Here is a 27209-nt window from a genome sequence, read left to right as displayed (position 1 = left end):
TGTGAGCGCCAAGGCAAGATTTGCCGCATCCCAGCAGCTGCCCAAACCACCAGATCGCGGAGAGGAACACAATCAATAAATCTACAGTGGCTGAGCAAGAGCTCTGCTTTGCATACTTATAACCACGAAGCAAGGAGCCAGGGGCTATTTCACCAGTCGAGTTCAGTCACCCTTAAGCTCGTAAGAACCTGGAAGCCGGGCAGACTGTGTCTGCCAGGCAGGACCCCTTGAACCTATTTGCCTTTTCTTCCTGTTTATACTCTTCAGTGGTTTCTTCTCCTGAATGATATTTCCCTGAACCACACGATCAAGGTTAAAACATCATCAATAATGGGACAAATGACACCCGGTGCCTCTTGAGGGGACTCACCGAGGACACAACATCACCCATAGAGTATTTTTGCCAATGACATTTAACCTGAATCCAATCATAAGAAGCAATCAAATGAATACAAATTGACACTTTCTACAACACAAACGTCCTGTTCATTTCAAATACCAACGCCATGAGAAACAAAAAAAGGCAAGGGAACACTTCCGGATTCCACAGGACCGATTCAGTGGTCTCCTAAAGGCCCTATGCATGATCTTCGATCGGATCTTGGTTAAAAAACAAAGCAAAACAAACAACGACCAAAACAACAACAACAACAACAACAACAACAAAAAACACAGCCCTAAAAAACATTTTGGGGACAATTGGAGAAATTAAAATCTTGACTGTGAAACAGTCAATACATTAATATTAAGTTTCCTGGGTGTGAACATTACATTTCAGTTATGAAGAAGGACGTCTGTTCTTAGGATTTGTGTACTGCAGTATTCAAGGGTAAAGTGTCTTGCTGTTTGCACCTGATTCTCAGGAAAAATGATGATGGTGGATGGATGGATGGATGGATGGATGGATGGATGGATGGATGATGGATGGATGGATGGATGGATGGATGGATATAGATGGATGGGTAGATGATAGATAGATAGATAGATAGATAGATAGATAGATAGATAGATAGATAGATAGATAGATGGATGATAGACAGATGATAGATGATAGATAGAGAGATAGATAATAAATGTGACTCAATGTCAAAAAATGGCTCCATCAGGGTGACAAGTACGTGAGTGTTCCTTGTCCTCCTATCTTTGCAACTCTTTTGCAGGCTTAAATCTTTCTAATTAAACGCTGTGGGGGAAAAATCAGTAACTCCGTTCAACACTCATGCATGTGCAGACACACACACATCCATGCGTGCATGCGCTGTTCTGCTGGGGAACATTGGATTGGAATCACCATGCATCCCGGTTCGCCTGGGTGGACAGACAGCCCCAGTGCGCACCTGTAATTCCAGCAACGTTATTAATTTGCCCCCTAAAAAAAAATACTCACCTAGTTATGTCCAGGGTGGTGGCCAGAAGTGGAGGGAAAAAGTCACCATTATAGGACTTCTGAGATATCAGCAGATATTCATTCATTCATTCATCGAGCATGTACCAAGCACCTGATGGTGTGCCAGAAACTGAGTATACAATGCTGAACAAAGTCAACAAGCTTCCTGCCCTCAAGAACTGATGGTCTAGAGTCATGCTTGGCAAACAAGAGCCCACAGGCCAGATCCAGCCTGTTGCCTGTTTGTTTTTTTATAACCCCTGACCTAAGAAAAATTTTACATTTTTAAATGGTTGGTAAAAATCAAAAGGAAAATGATACCTTTGTGATATGTGAAAATCAAATTAAATCTAAACATAAGTGCCCATCGATAAAGTTTTATTGGTACAATGCCCCGCTATTTGACTTACGCAGTCTCTCTGGCTGCTGTTGCATTCCAAGAGCAGAGTCGAGCCATCGTGACAAAGATCATATGCCCCACAGAGCACAAAATGCCTACGACCTGGCCCTGCACAGATCACGTTTGCCAAACCCTGGTTGGAAGTTGTGTTTTCAGTGTAGTTCGCGGGGTTGCTGGGAGACGAAATAAGACGATGCAGGGAGAACAGTATGGTCGCCTGGCACTCGATGCGTGTTGGCCGAATGCCTCAATTTACTCATCTGTAAAATGAAGATAATGATACCTGCTCTGGTGGTTGTGTGGATGCAAGGAGAGCGTGCCTGCCAAGCGCCTGGCGTGGTGCCTGCGTCTAGTCATCACGCCATCGATGCTGACACTGGTTGTTGCACGAGCCGACGCTGGTAACACGCTTTCTTCTTAACAAGGTGATTGTCACGTTTGTCGTCTTAGCTCATCCTGAACGATTTCAGATGTTCGAAAGGATATACGGAACATAGAAGCTTCTAATATAAGCAGATTGTAAAATGTTACAAAATCCATAAAGAGATATGGAATGTTATCTTATAATGTAAATATCTTATATAATAAGATCTACGAAATGATAGCATGGGGGAAACTAGCTAAAATAAGCATTTTTGAAGCCATAGAACCCCATTCGCTCTCTCACCCCACCCATCCTCTTCTATTCTTCACGCCACACCAATAACACTCTGGAAGGTGACGGTTATCACTCCCACACTTTACAGTTTTACTACGAATGAGTTTTTTCCTCCAAACATTGTATTATTTGTTTTTGCATATTGCTGAACATGCAAAATCAATGGCCCCATTCTGTTCATATCCTTCCATGATTTGCTTGTCCCTGTTTCCATGCTGACATGTTCGACTCCTTCCGTCTGCTGTAACGCAGTGTATGGAAAACACCTCCATCGACCCCATTCATTCTTCCATGGAGGGGCACGTGGGGGAGGGTCTTCATTTAATCCCCACAGCTGCACAGGCAATATGTGTGGTTGTCAGCCCCATTCTTCAGGAAGGGAAACTGAGGCTCCAAAAGCTTAAGTCATTCGCCAAAGTCACACCGGGAAGACTTGTGACCAGGTCCTTATTCTCGGCCTTCTCCCATCTCACCTCTTTCCAATCACTCTCTTTCTAAATCACAGCAACTTCCCCTTTATCCAAGGCAGAGAACATGATCAACCTATTTCTCTTCCCACGATTAAAAGCCGCTGGCGAATAAAAACGTTTGCACTTCCCAAGTGTGTCTGAATTAAGTTTTGCATGCCATACCAGGGAGAAAAGCTAGTTGAGGATTTTCAATACTAACTGCAGTAAAAGTGAAAGGGTCTTTGCTCAACAATGATCTCTTGGAAGAAGTAATGTTACTGCAATCCATTAATTTTATTCACGGCTTCTCTGATATCTGTCATCAACTGGCAAATTCATAGAACACAGGAGCAGGCTACATCAAGGGCCTGCAAGACATTCCCAAGCCCTGGAGAAAGGATCTAGGTATTTACGAGCACCTACTATGTGCCAGGTCATCCATTGCCATTAAACTTCTCAACAACCCTTCCCAACAAGGTAGTGCCATTACCACCACTTTCCTGGAAGAATCTGAGGATTAAGGGCCTTCGCTGGCTTGTCCAAGGTCAGGAAATGAACCCAAGCCCGTGAACATCCAAAGCCCTGCTTTTCCCACTTAATCAACATGCCTAGAACGAAGTGCTCCATCTCAACCTGGAGCCTAAAACGCAAACATATTTTACACCTTAAACCAAAATGTATATTTCAACTTAGTCCCTAGCAGGAACCTGATGGTTTATTCTTAAATCTAAAGATAGAAATTACATGGTCCCAAAGAAGGATTTCAGCTCATTTTCAAATGTGGAAAAGGTATTAAACAAAACAAATCAATTCACTATAGAGCCCTGAGGCTAAAGCTGAGGAGTTTTTTGTCCAAACCTTTAGATATTTTCTAAAGCCTTCATACAAAATAACATTTGGGGGAATCAACCCTTTAGAAAAAAAAGAAATTGATTTTATTATGAAGAAAAAAATAATCATAACATCAAAAGCAACCATCAGACACGTATGAATAAATACGAAAAAAAGAAAAAAAAACCTTTCCAAGTCTAGAAATCTATCAAGGCCCAGACATTTGCCACCTCCAGAACAGATTTTTAGAGTTTGCTTCCTTTAATTTTTCCCCTCCTTTTCTTCCATCATTAGACGGATCTAACACATGCTTGGGATTTCACAAACTTGGTTTTGGTAGGTGTGATATCTAAGAATATCTGAAGCTGTTTTCAAGATGTTGTGTGGTGACACTCGCCTTGTTCTTTGAGCTCCGATCTTTGCATTTGTCTTACTCTTGGTGGCTCCTCTTGCGTTGTCAAATGAGTCTCAGATCTGTGTTTGCAGACACAAACTGACCCGGCAGGGGTATCATTTCCGACAACCTTTATATCCACATGGAAATCCTCTAGCGCAGCCTGTCTCAAACTACAGATGTGCCTATACATCCTCTGGTGATCTTATAAAAAATGCAAATTATGATACAGTGGGGGCTGAATGGGGCCTGAGACTCTGCATTTCCAGCAGTCCCAGGTGATGCTGATGGTGCTGGTCCACACACGGCATCCTGAGAGTTGTGAGGCTTGTTATTCTTCATTTGCCCCATCCTCACCAAAGATCCATTCTCTACCCTATAGACTGTAGAACCTGGACACTCTGGCACTCTGGCTTATAGATGGATTGGGCCAATGGAGGTTTGATCAATGGGTTGAACCATCGGGAGGCAGCAGCAGGAGATCAGAAAGGCGGGAGGAGAGAGTGGTCAGGTATTTCTTCCTTCCCTGATGAGCCCTACTATTGCCTGCAATTTCTCGCTGGTGACCTCACCGCATCATGGCTCCCAGGAACGCTGTCCTCCATCCCTATGTCCTGAGGCAGGATAATGGGCCCCCAAACATGTCCACATCCTAATCTCTGTAACCTGTGAATACGGTACTTCACATGGCAAAGAGGACTTTGAGGTTTTGATTAAGGATCTTGAGATGGGGGACATTATTCTACATTATCCGGGTAGACTCAATGTATTCATCAAGGTCCTTAATAAGTGAAATAAGGAGGCAAGAATGTCAAAGTTAGAATGATGTCAGTGGAATGTCAGACGTGACCAACTGTTGCTGGGTTTGAAGATAGAGGACAAGGCCAGGAGGCAAAGATGTGAGAAGCTTCTAGAACTAGAAGAGGTGAGGGAATAAATTATCCCCTAGAGCCTCCAGAAGGAATGATCCCCTGCTAACACCTTAACTTTAGCCCAGTGAAACCCATTTCAGATTTCTGACCTCTAGAACTGTAAGATAATAAGTTTGTGTTGTTTAAAGCCACTACATTTGTATTAACTTGTTATAGTAACAGCAGGGGACTAATACAGGTGCACATGCATTTCTTAGTGATGCAGTTCCCTGGCAGTGAGCAAAGCAGGGGAAGGCACCTATCTAGCAGGTTTAAAAATGATCTGCATAAACCCTCCAAAAGTGGCACATAACCATCATTTAGTAAATGGTGTAGTATCATCATTTCCTTGTACTTAGATCGATCCAGGCCTCATGCATAGCAGTTTTATTTTCCATCTCGTATTCAGCCCATGTGTCTCCTTTCCCTAAATGGGCCATAAAGTCCTTTAAGACAGAGATTGAGAGAGGTATTTGTTTTGTATTCCCCATAGCACCTTGCCTGATGCCTGAATCACTGTAGTCATTAATAAGTGGTAGAATGGATGGAGGCATGCATGCATGCATGCATGCATACTGTTTGGCACTTTTGAATCTGAAAGGAAATCTGAAGTAATTCTCAACTCCCTAGCCACAACAATTAGGACTGGTCTCCTGTGGTAGCTTCGGCACTCTGGGGTGCTGAGAATGCATTTCCCAGTCTGTTCTCCTCATCCCCACTGAGAATTAAAATCACAGCAGGCCAAAACCACAACTCAGACAGGTGTATCCCACATGCACCTGCAGGGGGAACATTTTATAGAAATTGATCTTGGTGACTCAGTAATTCTAGTCATGTCCATCAGTCATTGAGAATTAAATATCTTCATTCCTAAACTCAAAAAAAAAAAAAAAAAAAAACCCAAAACAAAACAAGACAGATCCAGAACTCAAAAGAAACAAAGGTCAAGAGACATAAAAAGTTCACAGAAAGGTATGTACAAAGCAGTCAAAAAGATGCTCACCTCACTTTTAAGAGAAATGCAAATTTGTCCAGTCAAGATGACAGAGTAGGTAGATGCTATGTTTGCCTCTTGTCATAACCACATCAAAATTACAACTCAGCTATAGAATAATCATCATTGAAAATTGCCTAAAATATAACTGAACAACTGTATTTGTTCTACGACTAAGGACACACAGAAGAGGACACCTTGAGACAGGTAGGAGGGGTGGAGACATGGAATGGGTTGATCCCACATGTGATAGTTAAAAATCCAGAGGGACATCTCAGCTGCAGAGGAGCAAGGGGTCCCAGCCCCACATCAGACACCCAACTGATCTGTAATGGGGATTTTGTCCACAACTGATCTGTAATGGGGATTCCGCTTTGTCTTTAATCCACATGTTTTCCTGGGGATTTTTCCTGTGAGGAGAAACTACAGACCTAGAAGGTTCTTTCATGACATATTAAAAACATGATCTGGCCACTGCCCTCTACTGTACCCCCAGGACTTCAGGAAGGGTTATTGGGAACAAGGCGCCAACAGGCCAAACGTGTACATAGCTCACGTTTCTTCTGAAGCGCGAGGGAGTAAACATCAGCGCCGCAAGACGCAAACCCAGCAGACGTCGTCACCTGCAGGATCCCGTTCCCGTGACACGCACCTTCGGCCCCGCTTCGGAACGCGCGTCCCACCTGCAATTGCTTGTCTAATCCTGGTCTCCCCTGCTCTGTCTCGGCACCCCGTCTCTTCGATAGAGCTTATCCCAAGTACAACTGTCTTCTGACTTGCACGAGGCTTAGCTCCCCTGTTAGAAAGTTGCCACCATGGCAACGACCATCATATCTGTTTCAGTCACTGCTTTACCTGTGTGTGTCCAGCACAGGTGCAGTGCCTTGTATTTTGAAGGTGCTCAGTATTTTTTTTTTGAGTGGATAGGTGGCTGGTCTGACCAACTAACCCAGCTACCTCTGATTATATGCGATAAATACCTCAACTGAGACTGAAAGGAAGGCGATAGTGTTTTACAGTGTAAATAACAAATCATTCCCGAGATTCGCAACAGAAAACTTAATAACTACCTGTTTTATTTGTAAAATCTCTTTCTGCCAATGTTAACGCAGCACTGTCAGAAGCGGCAAACGGCTGTGGGCCATGGAGGCTAAACCTATTCTATAGGGAAGAGCTGACATCCTATAGCACATAATTCACACCTCCACGGCTCCCCTATTATATCTTTCTTCATATATCCACCCGGTACTATTCACATTACGCGTGTAATCATTTCCTGTATATTTTACACAGACACACTTTTTATTCGTTACTCACAAGTTTCTTCCAAAAAGAATTCCCTTTCTGTCTCCCAAAGCCATTCAGAGAGTAGGCACTTAATAAACGCTTGAGGAGCCGAGTCATTCATTCTCTTTTTTCCAAATCACCTTCTAGGTAAGAGCTGCTAACTGTCAGTATTTTGCCAGTGCTGAGTGACAAAGAGGTTGAGTGACCCAGAATTCAAGTTTTCCTGGACATTTCTGATGAAGTAAATGACAAATACCATAATATAAGAAAATGGTTTTATTCCTAATTTTTAGTTCCCATACAGTTTACAAATACACTTTTACTCTGATAATATGGCTTTGCAACTAGCAAAGCAGTTGAACTAACACCCATAAATACAGGTGGGGAGACAATTAACATCCACTAATGTTTCTCTACATAAACTATTCTTTTAATGTCACTTTTTAAAAACAATTGCAAATAGACTACATAATATACGTGGGCAAAAAGGCAATTAAGTGAATCTCTTGAAACACTAAATGTATAATAAACAGTGCATATTATCAACATTTACATGATTCACATCAAAATGATGACATCCTAAATGTATTCCTTTTAAAGGATAGATTTATCAATAAAATATTACATATCTTTTAATACTCTGGTACAATACTTCATATACTGCAAGAAAATTAAATGTAGGTCTACTCATCAGCTTAATAAAGGATCCTTTTCCATTAGCTTTTATTAATAAAAGAATCACAATTAGGTCATAAATAAACAGGCAAATTATTAATTACATGATTTGAGGTTTAGGATGAAAACTTATAAAAATTAGTTTGATATACAGCAAAGTTATACAACACACTTAAACCAACTGTTTAACATTTTTGCCTTGTTTGAACTGCCCATAGTAAAAAGGAACAAATTTTTTAATGATGGAAGATACAATAAACTATATTTTGGAACTTACTTTTCAAGAGGAAGAAGGGAAAATTTTTTTCCACAAAATTAAGGGATGATACAGATCCTAATAAAGGCATCGTGAAATCAGGGAGGCCATGTGCTTGCTCTATAAAACTTTATTCCCCAACAACACACAGAAAACAAAAACTGCACTGGGTTTGACCTTATGTCCACAGTCTAAGTTTCCCTTATAGGTTAATAAGCTACAATAAAACACTTCACAATTGCATACCTTTCCACATCCCCTGAACTAGAAATAACCCCAGTTATTTCTAGTTCTTAAAAGCTCCAGTAAAATAACCCCTAAAAGTAATCTTGATGATTTTCCTGGCCGTTCCAAAGCAACTGGGCTCCATCAAGAATGCAAAACGCCAAGAAAGTTGTATATGTATTTTCTCATCCCCATTTAGCCACATTTGAAAAGTTACTGATTTCAACCGGAGGGATGACCACAATTTTCAGGAGGGCCACACACCAGATATGAGGCATCTAATTTTTCATAAAAGCTATTAAGACTGAAATTTGGCTTTAAAAAAAACAAAACAAAACCCCAATATCACATCCAGATCATTTCACCCCACATATAAAACCTTATGCTTATAATTTTAAAATACTCAACCAGCTATGGGATATTGTGCAAATTTAATGTCCATGGCAACCCAGAAGCAGACTGTGTACCTGCATCTATCATACCTATTTTCCAGGTAACCTGATTCAACTATTACTGACTGCTCTGGCTCTGGACCCTCTGACTTTCTCAGAAACCACCTCTTTGGAACTTTCGTTTCCATAATTTTTTAAATCCACACCTTGAGCTCCCCCCATCTTCACCACCCCTCTGCCTGACTCCATCCTACATAGAGAAATCTCATCTGAGAACCTGCAATCACCTTTCATCAAACATATGACAAGCCTGAGCGACCTAGGGACTCTTATAATCTTGTCTTGAAATAAGTTTGCTGACTTCGTGGAGGGAAATCTAAATTCATCAATGTCCTGTAGCAAACAAGACCTAACCAAAATCAGGTGTCCCCCCCCCCCACACACGCACACCCAAGGGTAAAAGCAACTGATCTGATGCTACAGGCAGAGACTTAATGCAGCAGGTATATCTGTACCATCAAACCCTTGTATGCTGGTGAAAGACTTTGGCCTCAAAGTCCAGAGTCAAAACATTTTCATGGATTTCGAGGCAAAATAGAGAACCAACCATTCAATGTGACAAGCAATAAAAAGAACAGGATTCGAGATCCTTATTGCAAATAGTGAACTGGAATCTCTCTTTTCGGGCTTGACAAGAAGAGAGTAGTCATTTACGCTCCTCTCAAAAGGTAATGACCTTCAGGCCACACCTGTGTTCTGAAACAATTCTAAGTTCAATGGATGGGGAGGCGAGGGGCGGGGAACACTGTATGTTTTGTCTGTGAAAATGACCTCAGGGTTTCAAGGGCGATAAAGACCTCAGGAGGGAGCTACTGCCGGTTCTGGATCTAGTCCTTCCTTTCAGGAGCAAAAGCAAGAAAAATTCCAGAAAGGAGACCATAACTGAATGGCAAAGCTGCCATAGCATTTTGTTATCTTTGCAAAGTGAGCCAATGATACTTTAGTTGAAATACACTCACCAAACGATGATTCAACACACTGGGCAAAAAGGGATGTTTTTGAAGGCACTTCAGGTAGGACGTTAGCAAATCTTTCTGCTTGGCTAAAACCAAAATGAGCTACGGCTAATTCGATCTGATGAGCGGCCTCCGCAGGACGCTCCCGCTCACTGCGGCCTGAGCGTGCACGTGCGTGGAGGCCCAACTAACGCCAGTGGCCCGAAGAAAGCACCACAGTCGCCTCCCTCTGCGGGTGCCACGGTAATGGGTGGTTCTGCTTTCAAATGCTCTGCCCCCCTAAACACATCCATCCTTCCGAGACCAGTCTTCCCAAGTGAGGGTTCAGAAAATATGCTAAGAACCAGCAGAACTGGTACAGGACACTTCTTGAAGGCCCTCTCTCTTTCTCGGTCTGACTTCCGGCCTACACAGCTACCATAAGCAGCTTCAGCGTCCCCAGGTCACTAACAGCTTCCACTTTTGCTAACTAACAACAGCTGTTTTTCCATGGTACCGGTTCTGACAGTCTGTCCACTGGGGACCCCCAATGAACCACACTTCCACTTCGTGCCCTCGTGCAGTCCCCTCTTCCTGAATCTGTCCCCTCTTCCTGAATCTGTGCTGGGCCTGTGACTTGCTGTCATCAATAGAGGCCAATAGAAGTGATGTTGTGATACTTCTGGGTTCGTCTTAGGAAGATCTGGCCACTACTGCTTTATGCACTAAGAAGCCTGGAGCTGCCATGTGAGACATCCAGCTACCTTGCTGGTGAGGCCGCTTGGAGCGATCACGTGGAGAGACCTGGGGACCACATGCAGAGAAAGAGGCCCAGCCATCCCGACGTCTCGGCAAACCTGCCAACCAGCAGGAGTGACGAAAGCGAGTGACACCAGCAAGATGAGCAGAGGGACAGCCCGGCTGAGCCCAGCCCAGATTGAACAATAGTGACAAAAAAAAAAAAAAAAAGAACTGTCATTTTAAGTCACTATGTTTTGGAGTGGTTTGTCAACAATTGATAACTAAAATACTGGTTATTCACAGATGCATTTTTTCTAAATACAAGACAATTATTCAAATGAAAAAATATGGCAGACGTATTCCCCACCACAACCTTCTCGGTCAACTGGCTGAATAGTAACTGGTCATCTGCTAAGAAGAAAACATGCCTTTTATCTTAAGTTCCCATGATTTTTTTCCCCATGATGTTTTAATGGCAATTCAAAGGAAGACAGCCAACTTTTGATAGTCTGGGGCACTGGCTTAATTATCATTTAGCCAAAAACACCAGCTATGAAAAGGAATTATCCACTACTGAGTAAGTGATGATAAATGACATTGTTCTCACTGCTATAGGATGCTGTCACTTAATTTTCCCCATTTTCCCTCTAACAAGTGCTCTGTTAACCCCCACAATGAGGGGGAAAATTAAATTTGTTCAGGTTATGAAAAGAAAAAAATGCCAATAACTAGAATATGAATCATCACCAGCTGCAAAATATAGAGCATGATTTAACTGTTTCCTCAATTTAAAATAAAATTCTATAAAATATAACACTGTCTACATTGTAGAGATGATTTCTTCTTGTCTGAGGAAATGAGTAACTGGAAATCGGGTATTGTTGGGTTAGAATACAGTGGTCTGTAAATGGTTTCAAATTTTGCTTATCGAAAGGTAGCTGACCACAACGCGAGTCTTTGAAATTCAAGTTCATTCTTCGCTTAAACTTTCTTGCATCTGTTCTCGATCTTTTTACGAAGAGGGTTAAGTCCATATCTGGGGAAGAAATGTTAGAATTTTTAAGGAGCACAGGTCTAAAAGTTTAGGAAGGCATCAAACCATTTTAAAGTAGATTTAAAGCTTTTAAATATGCTAATTGAAATGAGAATTTCAACATGAAAGACTGAAACTATGAGGGTCTAACTTATCTTTAGAACATACATCACACATGGGTAACTGCCTAAAAAGGTGGCTGACCAGGAGGAGACAGAGATGAATTTCTAGCAGCAGAGCTGGAAGAAATGTGGAGTGGAGCCAGCTGGAGGCCTGGGTTGTCCCGTGTCCCGTGTCACATCCCAGTCAGAGGTCAACTGGGATGAGAATGCAGGCGTCCTGACTCCAACCATTCTGTGCTGTGTCCCCATGATTCCCAGACCCTGAAGAGACCATCTCCCAGCACGGCGTGGGTTAACCAACTCTAACAGAAATTGCAAGAACGGTGATTCTTCTTGTTGCATCACCAATATCGATTGTTTCTCTATGATAAGTGCTAACCTTGCCCTTTGGAGTTAATTCTGCATTTGGTTTTAATGCTTAATGAACAAAGAAGTGTAGGGAGAGGAAAAAGGAGGTTGATGTGTATAACTCGATTATGATACACTATGCGGAAACACAAATGATTTGCCTGCTTAAAATGCCACAAATGCTATAAACGATTAACCGAGACGGCGCTTCCATTTAAATACCTATTTCTGTGCTGAAGTCTCAGCGGGTCTTCTCATCTGAAACTTTTCTGCTGCTGCATCAGACCCACGTTTTCATAGACTCTAGCGTTATCTTCTCGCATTCTGAAAGGAAAAGAAAGAAGATGTTGTCAACAAAAATGCAGACCATGCTGTTCAAGCTGCCTTGTTTGTAAGGTGCATACTATATTCTTTGGGGACCAGATATGGTGCAGGCATAGTTCCTGCCCCCAGGACAGGATCTAAGACATAAACATACAGCAATGTAATTGTGATGCTAAAAGTGAAATGAGACCCTCAAGCCTCTCTGCTCTCTGGGGTTTGGAGGCAAGCGAGTTGCCTTCCAGGTGGGCAGAGCAAGGGAGGCCTGGACGATAAGGTATCTGGGTTAGACCCTGAAGGACAGTGGGACATGTCCATATAGGAGGGAACAGTATTAATTTCAAGCAGAAGGACCTGAATGGGCGTGAGATCTAAGACGGGAACATGCAGAAGCAGTCGGGTCCTCAATCTGGCCATGTAAAGGGGACCAGGAAACACAAGCTCAAGTGAGGTTCAGGGCCCTGGGAGGAGGGTCCACGCATCAGAGTCCAGACTCCGTCTGCTGAGCGGGGAGTGGAGAGCAGAGCAGTCAGGAGGACAAGGAACCCGGCAGCTGTGGGTGCCGACCTGAGAGGGGTAAGACGAAACAAGCAGAAGGGGCTCGGGGTCCGGGGTGTCCAGGGTGTGCAGCCTACAAGCGGGATGACGGGAAGAGAGAGGCGCTGGCAACAAGGGATTCTGTTACGCCAACACGTGGGGAAAGCTTTCTGGCAAGGACCCAGGGCCCTGACATGCTGGTTCCACCACAGATTATTGCAGATGGCAATTTAAAATACCAACTTTCCCTGTCGGGCCACGGGAGAGAAAAGGGCAGGCAGAAGGAAGAGGCGGCTTGGTGGAGAGAATACTTGTGTTGTATAATTTCATTTCAATGTTAAAGAGAAAGCAAATATAAATACAAGCCTCATATATGCTATGTAAAATGTTTATAGAGAGTATTAAAGTCAGCGGGGGTTTAAAAATCCACATCAGAAGTAAACAGAGATTAAGATTCTGGGGGGGGGGGGGGAAGCAAATGTTATACCGGAGAATGACTTTAGAATATATACAAAAATAATAACGCAAATTGCCATTCACAAAATCGATTTAACAAATGTTTTCCTATCGTGTTTTAGTTTAAACAAGGAGTCGGCAAAGTTTTTCTATAAAGAACCAGAGGGTAAATAATTTAGTCTCTGCAGGCCACACGCAGTCTCTGTCACATGCTACTCTTCATGTATGTGTGTGTGTGTGTGTTTAATAACCCTTTAGAAGCCATTTGTGAGCTGTACAAACACAGATTGTGACCATGATTTGGTCTGTGGGCTATAGCTTGCTGACTCTTGGTTTTGGTCCCAAAGTAGATTTCTGTTGACTGTGGAAAATGAGCTGATCATGACTGTGTTGACGGATTAATGGTCAATTTATTTACTTTACTTAGCAAAGAGTCTTAAAACACCAAAAGAGATATTATCTACCTCTACGACAAATCCCACCCCATCAACAGAAAAATTAGGTCCCTCTCAGAGAACCAGCACTTGACATACTTATAACCCCATATAATCACAGCTTGTGTAGCAATCAACCCTCAGTTTAAATAAATGAAAATTTAGTTTAGGTGGCCACTGATGAACACACACTAATCGGATGGGTGACAAAGGTGAGCACCGATGAAAGGCGTGTGCTACAAAGACTTGTTTTTGAAGCTTTTCTATAGCATTATGTTCAGGTAAAAAGAATTTTTTTCATGACTACTTACTCTGGACAGGACGGCGTCGGGGTACAAGGCGGGAGCGGACTCTGATCTCCACCTGTCTGGTCTGTTAGGGAATATTTAATATTTGTATATTCGTGCCCTTTCCTCTTGCTTTTCTGAAAGGTGAAGATTACATATGTGAAGAACTGTGACTTTTTTTTAAGGAATAAAGAAGCAAAAAAAAAAAGAAAAAAAGCATTCACGAGAGAGAGAGAGAGAGAGAGAGAGAGAGAGATTGGACCCTGAATACTATAATATTGACCACTTCCTCAATGTAAATACCACACATAGGTGAAAAGTACCTTTGAACCATACAATTTAAAAGCAGAGAGTCACGCACTAACAATTTAAACCAAATGCATCCATTTCTGAGCTAAAAAAGAAATTACATTTTCTTTGCTACATTAGCATCTAATCATTTCCTAATTCACTTGCAACCCATGTAATGATTTTCAGGTAAACAGCTGGGAAAAGAGCTTCAGAAATATAGTCATTCTAAGTAAAACTAGGCATGAAGATGGTGGAACTCTTATCAGAAACAACAACACGCTTTATCATACCTTCCCCACCCTAGAAAAGACTTTAGCACTTTTAAAAACCTTATTTTCAGCTCTAGATACCCTGGGGGTGAAATATGGCAAAGAAAGCCAGTAGAATGTAATCTTATCTCAGATGCAGATTGAACTACATTGGGTAGGATTTCACTTAGATGATTTGTCACTCTACTCCTAGATTCACCTAGGAATAACCAATTCTGGAAATCTAATCCATCCAATGGCTATCACTACATAACGCTGCATTCACTACAAGGGTACAGAGGGAAAGGCACATGTTAGAATGGGTATCCATGTCAGATACTGACATACACGTGGGGAACTTTCACTCGCCACCGGTAAGAGGGTAAGTTGGTACCACCACTTGGGTGTGCAATTAGTCAGTACTGGCAGGACCAACTAGTTAGTATCTAATAATATTGAAAAGGCATATCTCCTATAACCATGAACATTTATTTCTTGAGAAACTCATGCACTTATGCCTAAAAGAGCTGTATAAGCATGCCCAGTGATGCGCCATTCTTAACAATGTCCAAGAGAATAAATGAATGTGACGTATTCATATCGTGACATAACATGCAACAGCGAAGAGGAACAAAGAGTGTACGTGCATGTGTGTGTGCACATATGTGTGTTTATCAAAACAGATTTCATAAACAACGTTAGGTGGAAAAACACAAATTGCAGAACGATAAGACTGTGTATCATTTGGCTAAATCTCCTAAACATATAAAACAATTTCCTATATCGTGTATAGACATCTGCATTTGTACTTTAAAACATAAAGAGACTGCAGGGCTAATGACTGCCTTGGGGTCTCAAGGGTGGAGAAGAGGGGTGGACCCGGGGGTGGCGATCAAAGGGAGCTTCGGCTGAACCTGCTACCCTTGGTGGCATTAATGAAAGGAAAAAGACTTGAAAGAAACGTGACGAAACCAAATGGCTGATTATAAGTGTGGCACTGTACTTTTTAAACTTTTCAAAATAAAATGTAAAGCATAAAAGGAATTAAACCTCCCGATGAAGTTTCTTTATCTTCTCCTTACTCAAAACTCATCAAAACAACAGTTAATAAAAAGAGGAAAATCTTATTATATATAAAACAAGGGAATGTTACAACTACAATCTTTGAAGCATCTCTGCTATAATACGGTGAAAGCTGGACCAAGATCAGGAGGAAGCTGAGAACTGACACACATACACTCAGACTACAGCAGGAAAAAGGACCCCCCTGTATGTCACTGTCACAGAAATGAGGCCCGGGGGCGTGGGGGAGCCACAGCAGGCCCAGGAGAGGCCCGCATTCTGACGGGCCCTTTCTGCTGTCCACCGCCACCCCCTAGCTGTGGCAGACTGGAGGCGAGGCAGGGATAGAAGGGAGTGTCATTAGCCCTCTGCCTCCACAGGCTTAACAGAGTCACACTGACCCCTGAACTCCAACACAAGGATGTGCTCCCAGGGCAAAGGCGACAAGGCACCTGAAACGACAAACCCAAATCGAAGCCATGGACCTCTTCGTTCATCTGCCTCCCCTCACTACGGACCCACCTGATAATGGAAGGGTCAGCACAGGGCCAATATGAGCATGGGGCATGGGGGATGGGGAAAGCTACCAAAGGAGAAAGGGAACAATAAAAAAAAAAAAAAGGCAGATGGAGAAAACACATCACAAAAGAAACTAAACAAAGAAGAGATAAAGACAAATAGTTCTGCATTAATATCACAGGCTTTACAGATAAGAGCTTTCTTAACAGAGTAAGACATTATAAGAGGGAGGAGATGGAAAGAAAGCTGCTAAAGCAACGGAAAGAAATAAAAGAAGAAAAAATAAATATTAGAAATCTAAATCCAATTGAAGGCAGTGAAAATAACTGAAAACACAGAATGGAACATTGTAGATAGATTAGTGAAAATATACTAAAAAAATGATTAATAAAATACATAAAAGTGATGGAAAGAGCAAATAAAAGATTTACTATACATAGAATTCCTGAGGATAGGAAGAAATCAAACAGAAAAAAATGTTCTAAGACATAATGCTAGAAAATGTTCCTAAAATTTAAAACAAACAAAAAAACCCTGAACCTACATTTTGAAAGGGCACATAACATAAGAAAAACTTAACAATTAATTTCTCGAACATCAACAATAAAGTAAAACTCTGTCTGGATTGGATCTCCAAGCAAAGTTAATCGCATATAAGGGAAATAAATAATAAAATTGACTTTAGACTTCGACCCAGACACATAAGTCTAAAAAATCCTGGGGTGAGAGGAAAATGACCCAAGAATCTTATACACTGCAAAGTTATCCTTTAGATAGAAAAACCAGTGTTCAGACATTTTCTAGCACATAAAAACTTGGAATCAAATATCTTTTTAAACAACCACCAGATAATGAAATCTAGCCAAAAGAGACACTAAATCAAATCAAAATAAAGAATTCCAAGAAAAAGAAATCATGATAAAGACTAGTCCAATGATTTATATACAGTGCTAACATTAAACAACTGTGGCAATTATAGAGATGTAAATGTCACAAATCATGTCAAAAATCAGGTTAAAAAATGTGCTAAATCTCTTTCAAGGGTGGAGTTAAATATCAATTAATATAATGAAACCAGTTAACATTTTAATCCTCCTAACCACCTTTTGAAATAGATACTATTAGTAACCCTATTTTACAGGTGAGGAAGTGTGTGATTTCCACATCACGTCCTTAAAAGAAGGGCTGGCAGACTAACGGCCTATGGGACAAATCTAGTCTGAGAGAGAGAGAATATGCAGCCTGCAAAGCCTAAAAGATTTACTGACTCTACAGAAAAACTCTGACTCTCATATTCACAGGCAGCTGTTTGCCCTCCACTTCCTTCCTCCTGCTGAGACCATGTGGGAAAAGAAACATCCTATGGGAAAGCAGAACAAGAAAGAATGTACCTGGATCCCTGGATGACCCCATGGAGCAGAGCTGCCCTATACCCACTCATCCCAAATCACCTTCCAACTCAGACTTCTACGTAGATGAGAAATAAGCTTTTAGATCTGCTTTAAGCCACTATTATTTAGCTTCTTTCAAAACAGCCAAACCAATTTATTAACTATAAAGCAGTCTTTACAGAACTTATAGTCTAGAGAAAAAGTTGCAAAAAAGAAATCCAAGGAGAAAATGTGTTGCTTCATCTATACAGTATTTTAATTTTTTGAACTGTTTTTAAAAATCTGAAGGCCTTATGAATAATTACCTTTGAGTAGTAGCTACAGGTTTTTAGCACTGAAAGGCTGACTTATATAAGAAGTAATTTTTAAGATGATACAATATAATTTAAAATGAGATATTAGATGGGCAAATTGGCAGAGAACTCTATTTTTTTTTTAAACTTACTCTAAATTTAAAAATCCTAACTCATTTTTTGGAACAAAAATTAAAAATATAAAACAAAAACGGAAGCAAAAACTTGCTTTCCACTCAATACTTCTTTTAAAAATTGTGGTAAAAAAAAACACGTAACATGGGATATAGTCTCTTAACAAAATTTTAAGTGTACAGTACAATATTAACTATATGCAGTTGCTGAACAGTAGATCTCTAGACTGTTTTCATCTTGCATGACTGAAACTATATACCTACTAAACAGTAACTCCTCATTTCTCCCTCCCTACTAAATACTTTCTTAAAAGTCAAAATCAATATTTTACATTGGTGATTATAAAAGAATTTTCTAATGAGGAATAATTAATACAAATAAGGCAGGATTTCAATGAATCAAAGTAGCTCAAGGAAAAGCATTAACAATGCTAGAGTATTTTTAGCTTACTTAGGAAGAACAAGAAGAAATGAAACTGATTCACAAATCAGACAAGTTTGTTTCTCAGTACTGTGACAGCCCAGGCTATCTTACAGATTGGAAAAAATCCTCAGGGGATAAGGGTTTTGTTTTGTTTTGTTTTGTGGGGGTGGAGGGAAATTTGTTTCAGAGGCCCCCCAAAAAAGATCTGGAATTGATGTATCATCCACCCAAATTCAATAACAGAGCATATGTACCAAGCCTTCTGAAATGTTTATAATAAATCCTATGGCCTTGCCAACTGTCACAGTGCCAAGGCTGAGAGAAGGAACTAACCACAGGCTCTAAACTCATCTGGCATTAAATATCTCTCCATGTGAAGGAACTCCAGCTACATTCTTGAACTGTAAATTACAAAAAAGCCCAAACACCGAGAGCAGGAAGAGACGGTAAACTGCAAATGCCCTTGTAGGCTACAGGGCAACAAGACGCCTGGGTTCCGATGTCAGGCTTACAGACACCTTGACTCCTTCCATATCTATAGCAAAGTCTTCCTGGTTCTCTCCGTGCTCACTATTGGCCCCACCCGCCCTGTCCAAACTACCATCGGTTCTCACCTACATGGCCCCCCTGCAGCTGCTCAAGCCTAGAACATACTCATTCTCTCCCCACAAGCCGGGGCCCCCCTTTTTAAATGGAGGATCTTTTTATGTCACACTCCTGCTGCAAGCCCCGCCCCCTCAAAATCTGGTCTCCGCTTACTCTTCCAGTCCCACCCATCATACCCCATGCTCTCCCTCTGATTCCCTCTACTCCGACCGTACCAATTTATTCCCACTTCGTGAGCACGGCCACTTACATTCCCAGTATCTGGTCCAGTGCCCAGCACATAGTGCGACCCACTTCAACTAACGCAGGAATGAATAACCGAAGGAACAGACGTGAAAATAAATGCCCTTTTCTTGGACTGAGGAAATTAAGGAAGATCTGTGAAGAAGCACAAGTGTAGGGAAATAAACAAAATAGTCAGGACACATGGGGGCCTGGCCTCGCGTTAACTCAAACTGCCCACGTGGTGAAACTTAAGTTCCACGAGGCAACGGCTATGTCTGTCTGGTTCTGTTATATCCTTTGCATCGAATCAGTGTCTGGAAAACAAGAGGCACCCGAAGATTTCTTAAAGGAACACCGAACGAAAGGTTTAACAAAATATAAAATATGAAAAGCTGAGCGGTGACTACCGTGCCACGCCAATTTAAGTCTCGATGGCGACAACTTAAATTCAGCCCGCACGGGTGCATTTCTTTCCTGGCTCAGTGTGATTACAGAATTTTTAAAGGTAACTTCCATCCTATGGTATGGTTTGCTCAGAGAAAATACTGCAGCTTAAAGACACTCCTTGTGGGATGTATAATTACTTCCTTCAAAGGAGAATTGCCTAGTTTGTAAATCTGATTTCCAAAGGAGTACAGGTTAACAATTCTGAAACTATTTTACATATTAGGGTTAAGTAAATGAGCAAATAAACTGTACATCAGGCAGCCAGGTTTCTCCAAGTTAGAGACGTTACAAATAAGGGGATGGCTAGAATGAACCCCGGGATGCTGAGTTAGAGAAGGAGACATCAGTATGAACTCAGGTTGAGCTTAATATACATACACGTAGCCAGAGAAACTATTACAGATTTATGCGAATACATGATTAATATTGCGGCATTATTTCCCAGCTCTGTCTACTGAGAGGACGTAGAAGCAGTAACACCCACTAGCAATAAGCACACCCGACACGCAGAACTTGGTTTCTATGTGCCAGTCTTTAGTACACTGAATCAGCACACCACACAAAAATGGCTGATTCTAGCGCCAGGATGAGGAAAACGTAAGATAAGCCTGGAGCATCTTATAGTGCCAGAAGGTAAGGATGTGCTCAAAAACAAAAGGATAGGGACATGTCAAAGGGACGCAGGAGCCAACTCGAAAAACCTCCCAATAACCAAAGCTGCAACAATCTGAATAATAAAACAAATAGCACATTATTAAATTATAATCCGAAGTATAAAATAAATATTGTTGAGTCCATACTGATATAAATACAGTTGATCCTTGAACAACACATGGGTTAGGGATGCCAACCTCTCATGGAGTCGAAAATCCATATATAATTTTTGACTCCCCCAAAACTTAACTACTAATAGCTTACTGTTGACCAGAAGCCTTATCAATAACATGAACAGTCAAGTAACACTTATTTTGTTATACGTGTCATATACTATATTCCCACAATAAAGTAAACTACAGAAAACATTATGGAGAAAATTGTAAGAAAACACATTCACAGACTATATGTATTTATTGAAAAAAATTGTGTATAAGTGGATCCACACAGTTCAAACCTATGTTGTTCAGGTTCAACTGTAAATAGTAAATAATCTTGGAGATATTGGATAAATAAATGAAGAAAGGGAATAAATCTTTCTTACAAAAGAATTCTAAGTAAGTTACATTGATACTACCCACTCCAGGATATATGGAGACTAATTTCCCTTCCCTGGGGTTTGGTCTGCACTAAGTGACTCGCGTCCCAAGAACGGAGTAAAGATAGGGAGAAGAGTCGTGGTCCAGCGAGAGGTATCTGGCAGACATGACCTAAACCACGTGACAGAGGCTACCATCACCAGGCCATGTTGTCACTTATTGGGCAGACCCTGAGCAACGAGAAGGACACTTCTCATACCACAGAGGGGAACGAGAGTACCATTCCCCTCTGTAGTACTCTTCCCAAAAGCCATTGCCCCAGCCTAAGCTTACTGGAAAACACCAGAAAACCCCAAACTGAAGTGCCCGACATTCACAACGTGGTGAAATGCTGCCCCTGCCATAAAGCAGTTCCCTCAGCAATGGCCCCGCATTACAGCTGCAATGGGCAAAAGTGCGGCAGCAGCTGCCACTGCCGTAAAGCAGGTTCCCTAACAACAGACGTGGCTTGACACCCACCGCTGCAGTCATGAAAGCCGGCAAAGACCAATCAACTATCACAGATCAGAGGAAACGCGCAGGATCCTGGACCGGATTAGAAGACAGGAAAAGGTACCAACGGATAAACTGGTGAAATCCAAATAAATGGTAGAGCTTAATTAATAGCAATATTAATTAATGTTAATATTTCAGTTTTGATAAATGTACCACAGTTATACAAGATGCTAACATTAGGGGAAACTGGACGAAGGTTAGAGGAAATCTCAATACTAAAAATTGTTCCAAAAGAAAAAGTTCATTTTAGAAAAACCTATTGGAGGGGGGAAGGAGAGTTGTATGTATGTGTGTGTGTATGTGTGTGTATGTAAAGAGAACTGGACTAGAACAGTAATTAATTAGCTAATTAGCAATTAAAAAACTATTATGTTGGCATAGACAAGCACACCCAGTACCCAGATCTTGGCTTCAAAATACCAACTCTCTGATAGAAAGAAACAGGACTCCTTTGATAAATGGCTGGGAAAGTACAAGGTGAACCTGGATCATCTTGTGGTATCAGAAAGTGTAAAGAAGTACTCAAAAATGAAAACATATCAAAAGGACACAGGAACCAACCTGAAAAGGTTCACACTCGCCAAATTTGGGACAATTTAAGCAACAAATAAAAGTAATAGACTGTGATCCACTCTGACATAAATATATAAATGAAAAAATAACTAAGAGAGAAGGGAAAACTCTTCCTTAATAGTAGGCCTCTAACAGATGAAAAGGGAATGATGGAAAGAGAAAATCGCCACAGGGCAAATATCACGGGAATAATTTTTCCAGGTAATGAATGAGTGTGAAATTAGTTAGTGGGCAAAAGTATGATGCAGAATTGGTTAATCTCAAGTATGCACCTACCGGATACTAATTAAAAAGGGAAAAAATAGTAAGTTGACATTGGAGAAATCTAACCAACAATAATGAAAGAAATCAACAGAAGGATCCTCTGACGTGAGAGACACATTACTTCTGTGACAGTACTGTTGAAAATGCATGACCTGAATCTAAGCAAGAGAAAACACCTTACGAATCCAAATTGAGGGGCATTCTACCAAAAAACTGGCCTGAACTCTTAAAAAATGTCAACGTCATGAAAGATAAAGACCGAGAAACTGTCCCAGATTAAAAGAAACTAAAGATACATGAGAATTAAATGCACCATGTGAGCCTGGACCGCATAAACGATATTAATAGGACAAATTGGCAAATTTCGAATACAGTCTGTAGGTCAGAAAACAGTTTTATATCGATGTTAGTTTCCTGATTTTGATAGTTTTACTACGGTTAGATAAGAGAATATCCTTGTTTCTAAGAAATACGCATCAGAGAATTTAGAGGCAAAGGGGCGATAATGCGACCTACAAACACTTCATTAAAAAATTATATACAGAAAGAGAAAGAAGGAAGGGGCGAGAGAGAGACTGGGAGAAATATGAATGAATAATAAAGTAAGTGTATTAAAATGTTAACAGGAAAGCTGGGTGAAGGGAATTCCACGTGCTGTTTTTTGCAAATAAAAAAAATTAATACTGTAAATGGAAGTTAACAAAAAAATCTACTTTCAAGTAAATGGCAGTAAGAACCATCTATAAAAACTTGAGAATTTTCTCTATCTTGCTTTATTTGCATTTTCCCCTCGATTCCCACCTCCGGTTCTGCATTTCCTCCTGCCCCATGTTGTCTTATTTCTCTACTTCCTTCCCTACTACTCTCTACCCATAACTCATTTTCTCTTTTTCATTTATCCTTCTTTGCAAATTCTTTCACTCCCACCGTTCTTACCTCTTGACAATTTTGGAAATGACTGTATTTCAATATAATCAATTACCACGAATGAGTTTTCTTCTTAATTTTAAAATCGGATGAGTTCAATGTTTTTAAGTCTGCCTTTAACCTTTTGCTAATTGAAAGTACTTCTTTATCATGAAATCAGATAGCAAGTTCCTACACTGAATCAAACAATACAATGCAGAAAACTACATATTATAAGGATCTCATTTTAAAAAATAATTAATCTAAGCCTATATAATTTTTTAAAAATACCAAGGCATATTGACACCAAAAAAGTATTGGCTGAATGAATAGAATGAATGAATGAATGAATGAAAGCTTTCAGGCATGTATCTAAGCCCTCGTGGGGTGGGATTACCAGGGACATTCAGTTTCTATATTCTATAGTCCATAATACTTAAATGATTAGAGAATGTTTTGCTTTTGTCTACCCTCACCCCCCCTCCAAAAAAAGGGGTAGTAAAAAAAGTGGTTTTTTTTAAGTTCCTAAATCCAAATTATAACCTCAGATTTAGGGTCAGAGAGACCATATATGGTAACGAGAAGATCTGAAGTGCTATCAAAGCTGGAAGGGGAAGTCTCTCAATTCTCCCGAACAAGGATAAAACCCAGAGCTCTGAATGAAATAAGAGGTCTTTCCCCAGCTTTCCCCGGCAAGACTACACTACATGCTTCGAGATTCCCAGCTTCCAATTCATTCCAGTGTGCCGCAGCATTCTCTCTGTATTTATCGGGAGTCCTTTTCTTTAAGTATTCCTGCCCCAAATTACATATAACCAGAAGACAAGTATATGGTAGCCTATAGCAACCATCTAAATATTTCATAGCACTTACAATAACACACAGTCAGATTTAAAGCACGAAAGTTCAAAACCTGTAGCTGGTTGGTTATTTGACCTTACGTTTCTATACAAACACTGTTTCCGAAGATGTTTTTGTATACTGAAACTATCCAGTGAGTGTGCTTGTGTGGACTGAGAACCTACTAACTAACTGGCTAAGCAAGTTCTGTGATAACGTGGCTCCTGTTCTGCTAGGCCTAGAAATCTTTCAATTAGGTGGCAGGTCCCGTTTTGAGAAGATTTTAGTTCCATTTTGAGAAGCTGAGCTCTCTGGGAGGCAATAAACAGGGTAAAGCAGGCAAATATCACAGATGTGTAGGCACTACCCCATCTGCAGCATAGAGATGGGGCTGGGGTGGGGGAGGGGAGGGAGATAAGCACAGCTCCCCAAAAGAGCAGTCTCCTCATTTCCCTCGTCTCAGCTTATTCCTAATTAACTCCGCTTTGTGTCTGTTATGAATAGCTTCAAATGGAAATGCTCCAACTCCACATTCTTCTTCATTCTGCATGCTTATTAAAACTGAAATTTCACTGTTTCCAACTAGACTAAATTGGTGGTTCAAACCACTGTGTGCTATTAAGAGTGAAGCATTCATTTAAGAGATGAAATCAGGATAAATATGGCCTGGATCAAAACTGGAACTGGCTGGAAACTTCGAGGCTTTGAGTTCTAAGCACGCTGTGTGAGCCTGGGAAACTCCTACCCTTTCTACGTGGCAGTTCTCCAATCTGTCAGGTCAGGATGACAGCATGGCGCCCTCCCGCCTGAGCTCCTCCAGACTGAAAACTCAGATCGGCGAAGTAGGGAAGGGTTTTCAGAGACGCCCTTACTGGCTGGGACCTCGTTTTCCATTCCCAAATGTAGTCAGTCGCCAATCAGAACCTGCCCTGATCGAAAGGAGAGCATCCGCAAGCCGCTCAGAAAAGAAAATGAGAATCCGCGTGCCAGCCCGGCCAGGCTTGGTACCTGCTCTTCTTCAATCCTGCGCTGTAGTGTTTCGATATAATGCTGGACGGCCATATAGATGAATCGGTACTGTGCTTCTGTCTGGACCATCCCTGACCTCTGAGACCGCACCATCTGAATTGTTTTGGGAACGTCGATGTCGCAGTCGACGCCTGTAAAGCAAGTACCACGAAGCATCAGGAGAAACTGCAGAGCCGCAGTAAAGTTGTTTACTGTGCAATTTGTAGCAGACTCAGGTAAAACAAATTTAGTCTTTAATGTTCTCACCAAACATGCTCTGACGGCTACAGCACAGGCCTTCTGACCGATGCCAGGGATCCCAGAAGATTAAAGTGTCAGCAGTCAGGATCCCCCTACTCCCCAACAGCGCCACCCCACTCCATCAGCAAGGATTAGGTGGCTGGGTAGAGACCCCACAACGTCAACAAAAGGCCACAGCAGTGGGATTGACAAACCCTAGGCTTCATTGTATGCCAAAAGCTCAAATAGCATCATTTCTGTTCTCGGGAAAATGGACTGAAAGTTGAAATCTTCAGCCCAGATGTTTGTGAAAAATTCTGAACATTCAAATTTCCATTCCCAGGCTATTTTCACCAGTACTTTCCTTCCATGTACTAAAAACAGGAACTGTAGCTTCTTGCCCCCTGGATGACCTACCTTTCTCTCTGATGATGTCAATAAGGATATCGATCACAATAAACGTCCCTGTCCGGCCAATTCCAGCACTGTGGGCAGAAGGACAAAAAGTAATGACATTGGAGCCATTCGTGGGGGTTTTATACTCAAAACCAGCTATTAATTTTAACAGAACCAGTGTCTGCTCTTGGGAGTATTTTTAAGATTGTCTATTTATATTTGAAAATATATTTGCTAAGAGGACTTTAGAGTCAGTCCAACCTGCACTTGGAGCCCAGCTTGTCCAGCACAATGTGCCTGAGGCATGTCTCTTTACTTCTCTGATTCTCAGTTTGCTCATCTCTGAAACGGCGATAACAGTACATACTTTCCAGGGATGGTACGAGGATTAAATGTGAATCATGAAAAAGCCCGGGCTCACACACGAAAAAGGCTGGCAAAGAATAAGTAGTTTCATACACATCTACTTGCCCTACATATGGATGAGATTTAGGAAACCAAACTTTCCCCAGTATAATCGTGAAAGCCAAACTTAGGCACCTGACCCCTGCAAACTGGGGTGGAGGCCATGAGCATAGTTTCCAGAAGCCTAGGTGGGGACCGGTCCAAATCATTTGAAGCAAACAAGTGTATTATCAGAGGCAAAAATATATCTCACTTCTGTGGTATAAAGAATAAAATCACAATCAAAGAGATGGACCCTAAATTACTCTACAAAAGTGTCTCTAAATGTAGTTTATCCATGGCTCAAATAAGATTACATTTTCCCCACTGTTAAAGAGGTGGGGGTGGGTAGATAAAAAGAAGCCCTGGGCCTAGGAGACCCCGGGGCTGTGGTCTGGAGAGAAGGGAGGGGCTGTCACCTGCAGTGAACCACCACAGGCCCCGCGTCCACGATGCTCTCCTGCTTATGGTGGACTTCCTCCAGGAAGTCCAGCACGCCCCCGGGGTCACTGGGCACTCCGTGGTCCGGCCAGGTCCGAAAGTGGTATTGCCAGACCGTTCTCTCCGTATTCCCCTGGAGTAGAGCCAAGAAAAACCAGAAAAGAATTAAATAAATCAAGGAGTTGAGGCCTTGCCCAGTTTCGAGCTTTCTCAGAGCCTACGGGAGCCAAAGGCACTGGCTGGCCTGGGAGCTGCTCACGCTCCATCTGAAGGTCCCCCTCAGACTTTCCCAGATCGCTTCTCCTTTTGGACCTGACTGGGCAATCCCGGAGGCAACTCTCTGCCTCTGTCACCAGAACTCAGATGTCTACTGCGGCAATCTGTTCTTCAAGAGACGCCGACCTGACATCGGCCCTCTGAATCATCAGTGGCCGGCAATGGTGCGGATCCTCTTCGTCCACATGTACCTCAGCTCAGGAGACACAGGGCTGTCTTCCCTCACGTCACTCGTTCCCCTTCTCCCTTTGGTACCCAAACCGCCCCCGGCCACACGCTTTTATTCTGATATCATATTTT

General features: G+C 41.6%; 1 protein-coding gene across 2 annotated transcripts in view; it reads right to left on the bottom strand.

The window, feature by feature from the left end:
• Positions 1 to 7569: 7569 nt before the first annotated feature.
• PTPN11 (protein tyrosine phosphatase non-receptor type 11) overlaps positions 7570 to 27209 on the bottom strand; it is a 72709-nt gene continuing 53069 nt past the window's right edge. The window contains exons 11-16 of one of the 2 annotated variants that reach the window (XM_016149758.2): positions 26612 to 26778; positions 25770 to 25837; positions 25113 to 25264; positions 14158 to 14270; positions 12321 to 12422; positions 7570 to 11631 (exon numbers count right to left, since the gene is read on the bottom strand). In XM_016149758.2, coding sequence (XP_016005244.1) covers positions 12353 to 12422; positions 14158 to 14270; positions 25113 to 25264; positions 25770 to 25837; positions 26612 to 26778 — 570 coding nt within the window. In that variant the 3' untranslated portion in view covers positions 7570 to 11631; positions 12321 to 12352. The remainder of the gene's footprint in view (positions 11632 to 12320; positions 12423 to 14157; positions 14271 to 25112; positions 25265 to 25769; positions 25838 to 26611; positions 26779 to 27209) is intronic. The other variant, XM_016149759.2, reaches the window with a different exon arrangement.

Source organism: Rousettus aegyptiacus, unplaced genomic scaffold (genome assembly GCF_014176215.1).
Source record: "Rousettus aegyptiacus isolate mRouAeg1 unplaced genomic scaffold, mRouAeg1.p scaffold_m13_p_5, whole genome shotgun sequence".
NCBI lineage: Eukaryota > Metazoa > Chordata > Mammalia > Chiroptera > Pteropodidae > Rousettus > Rousettus aegyptiacus.
This window is presented reverse-complemented; position numbering and strand designations above follow the sequence as displayed.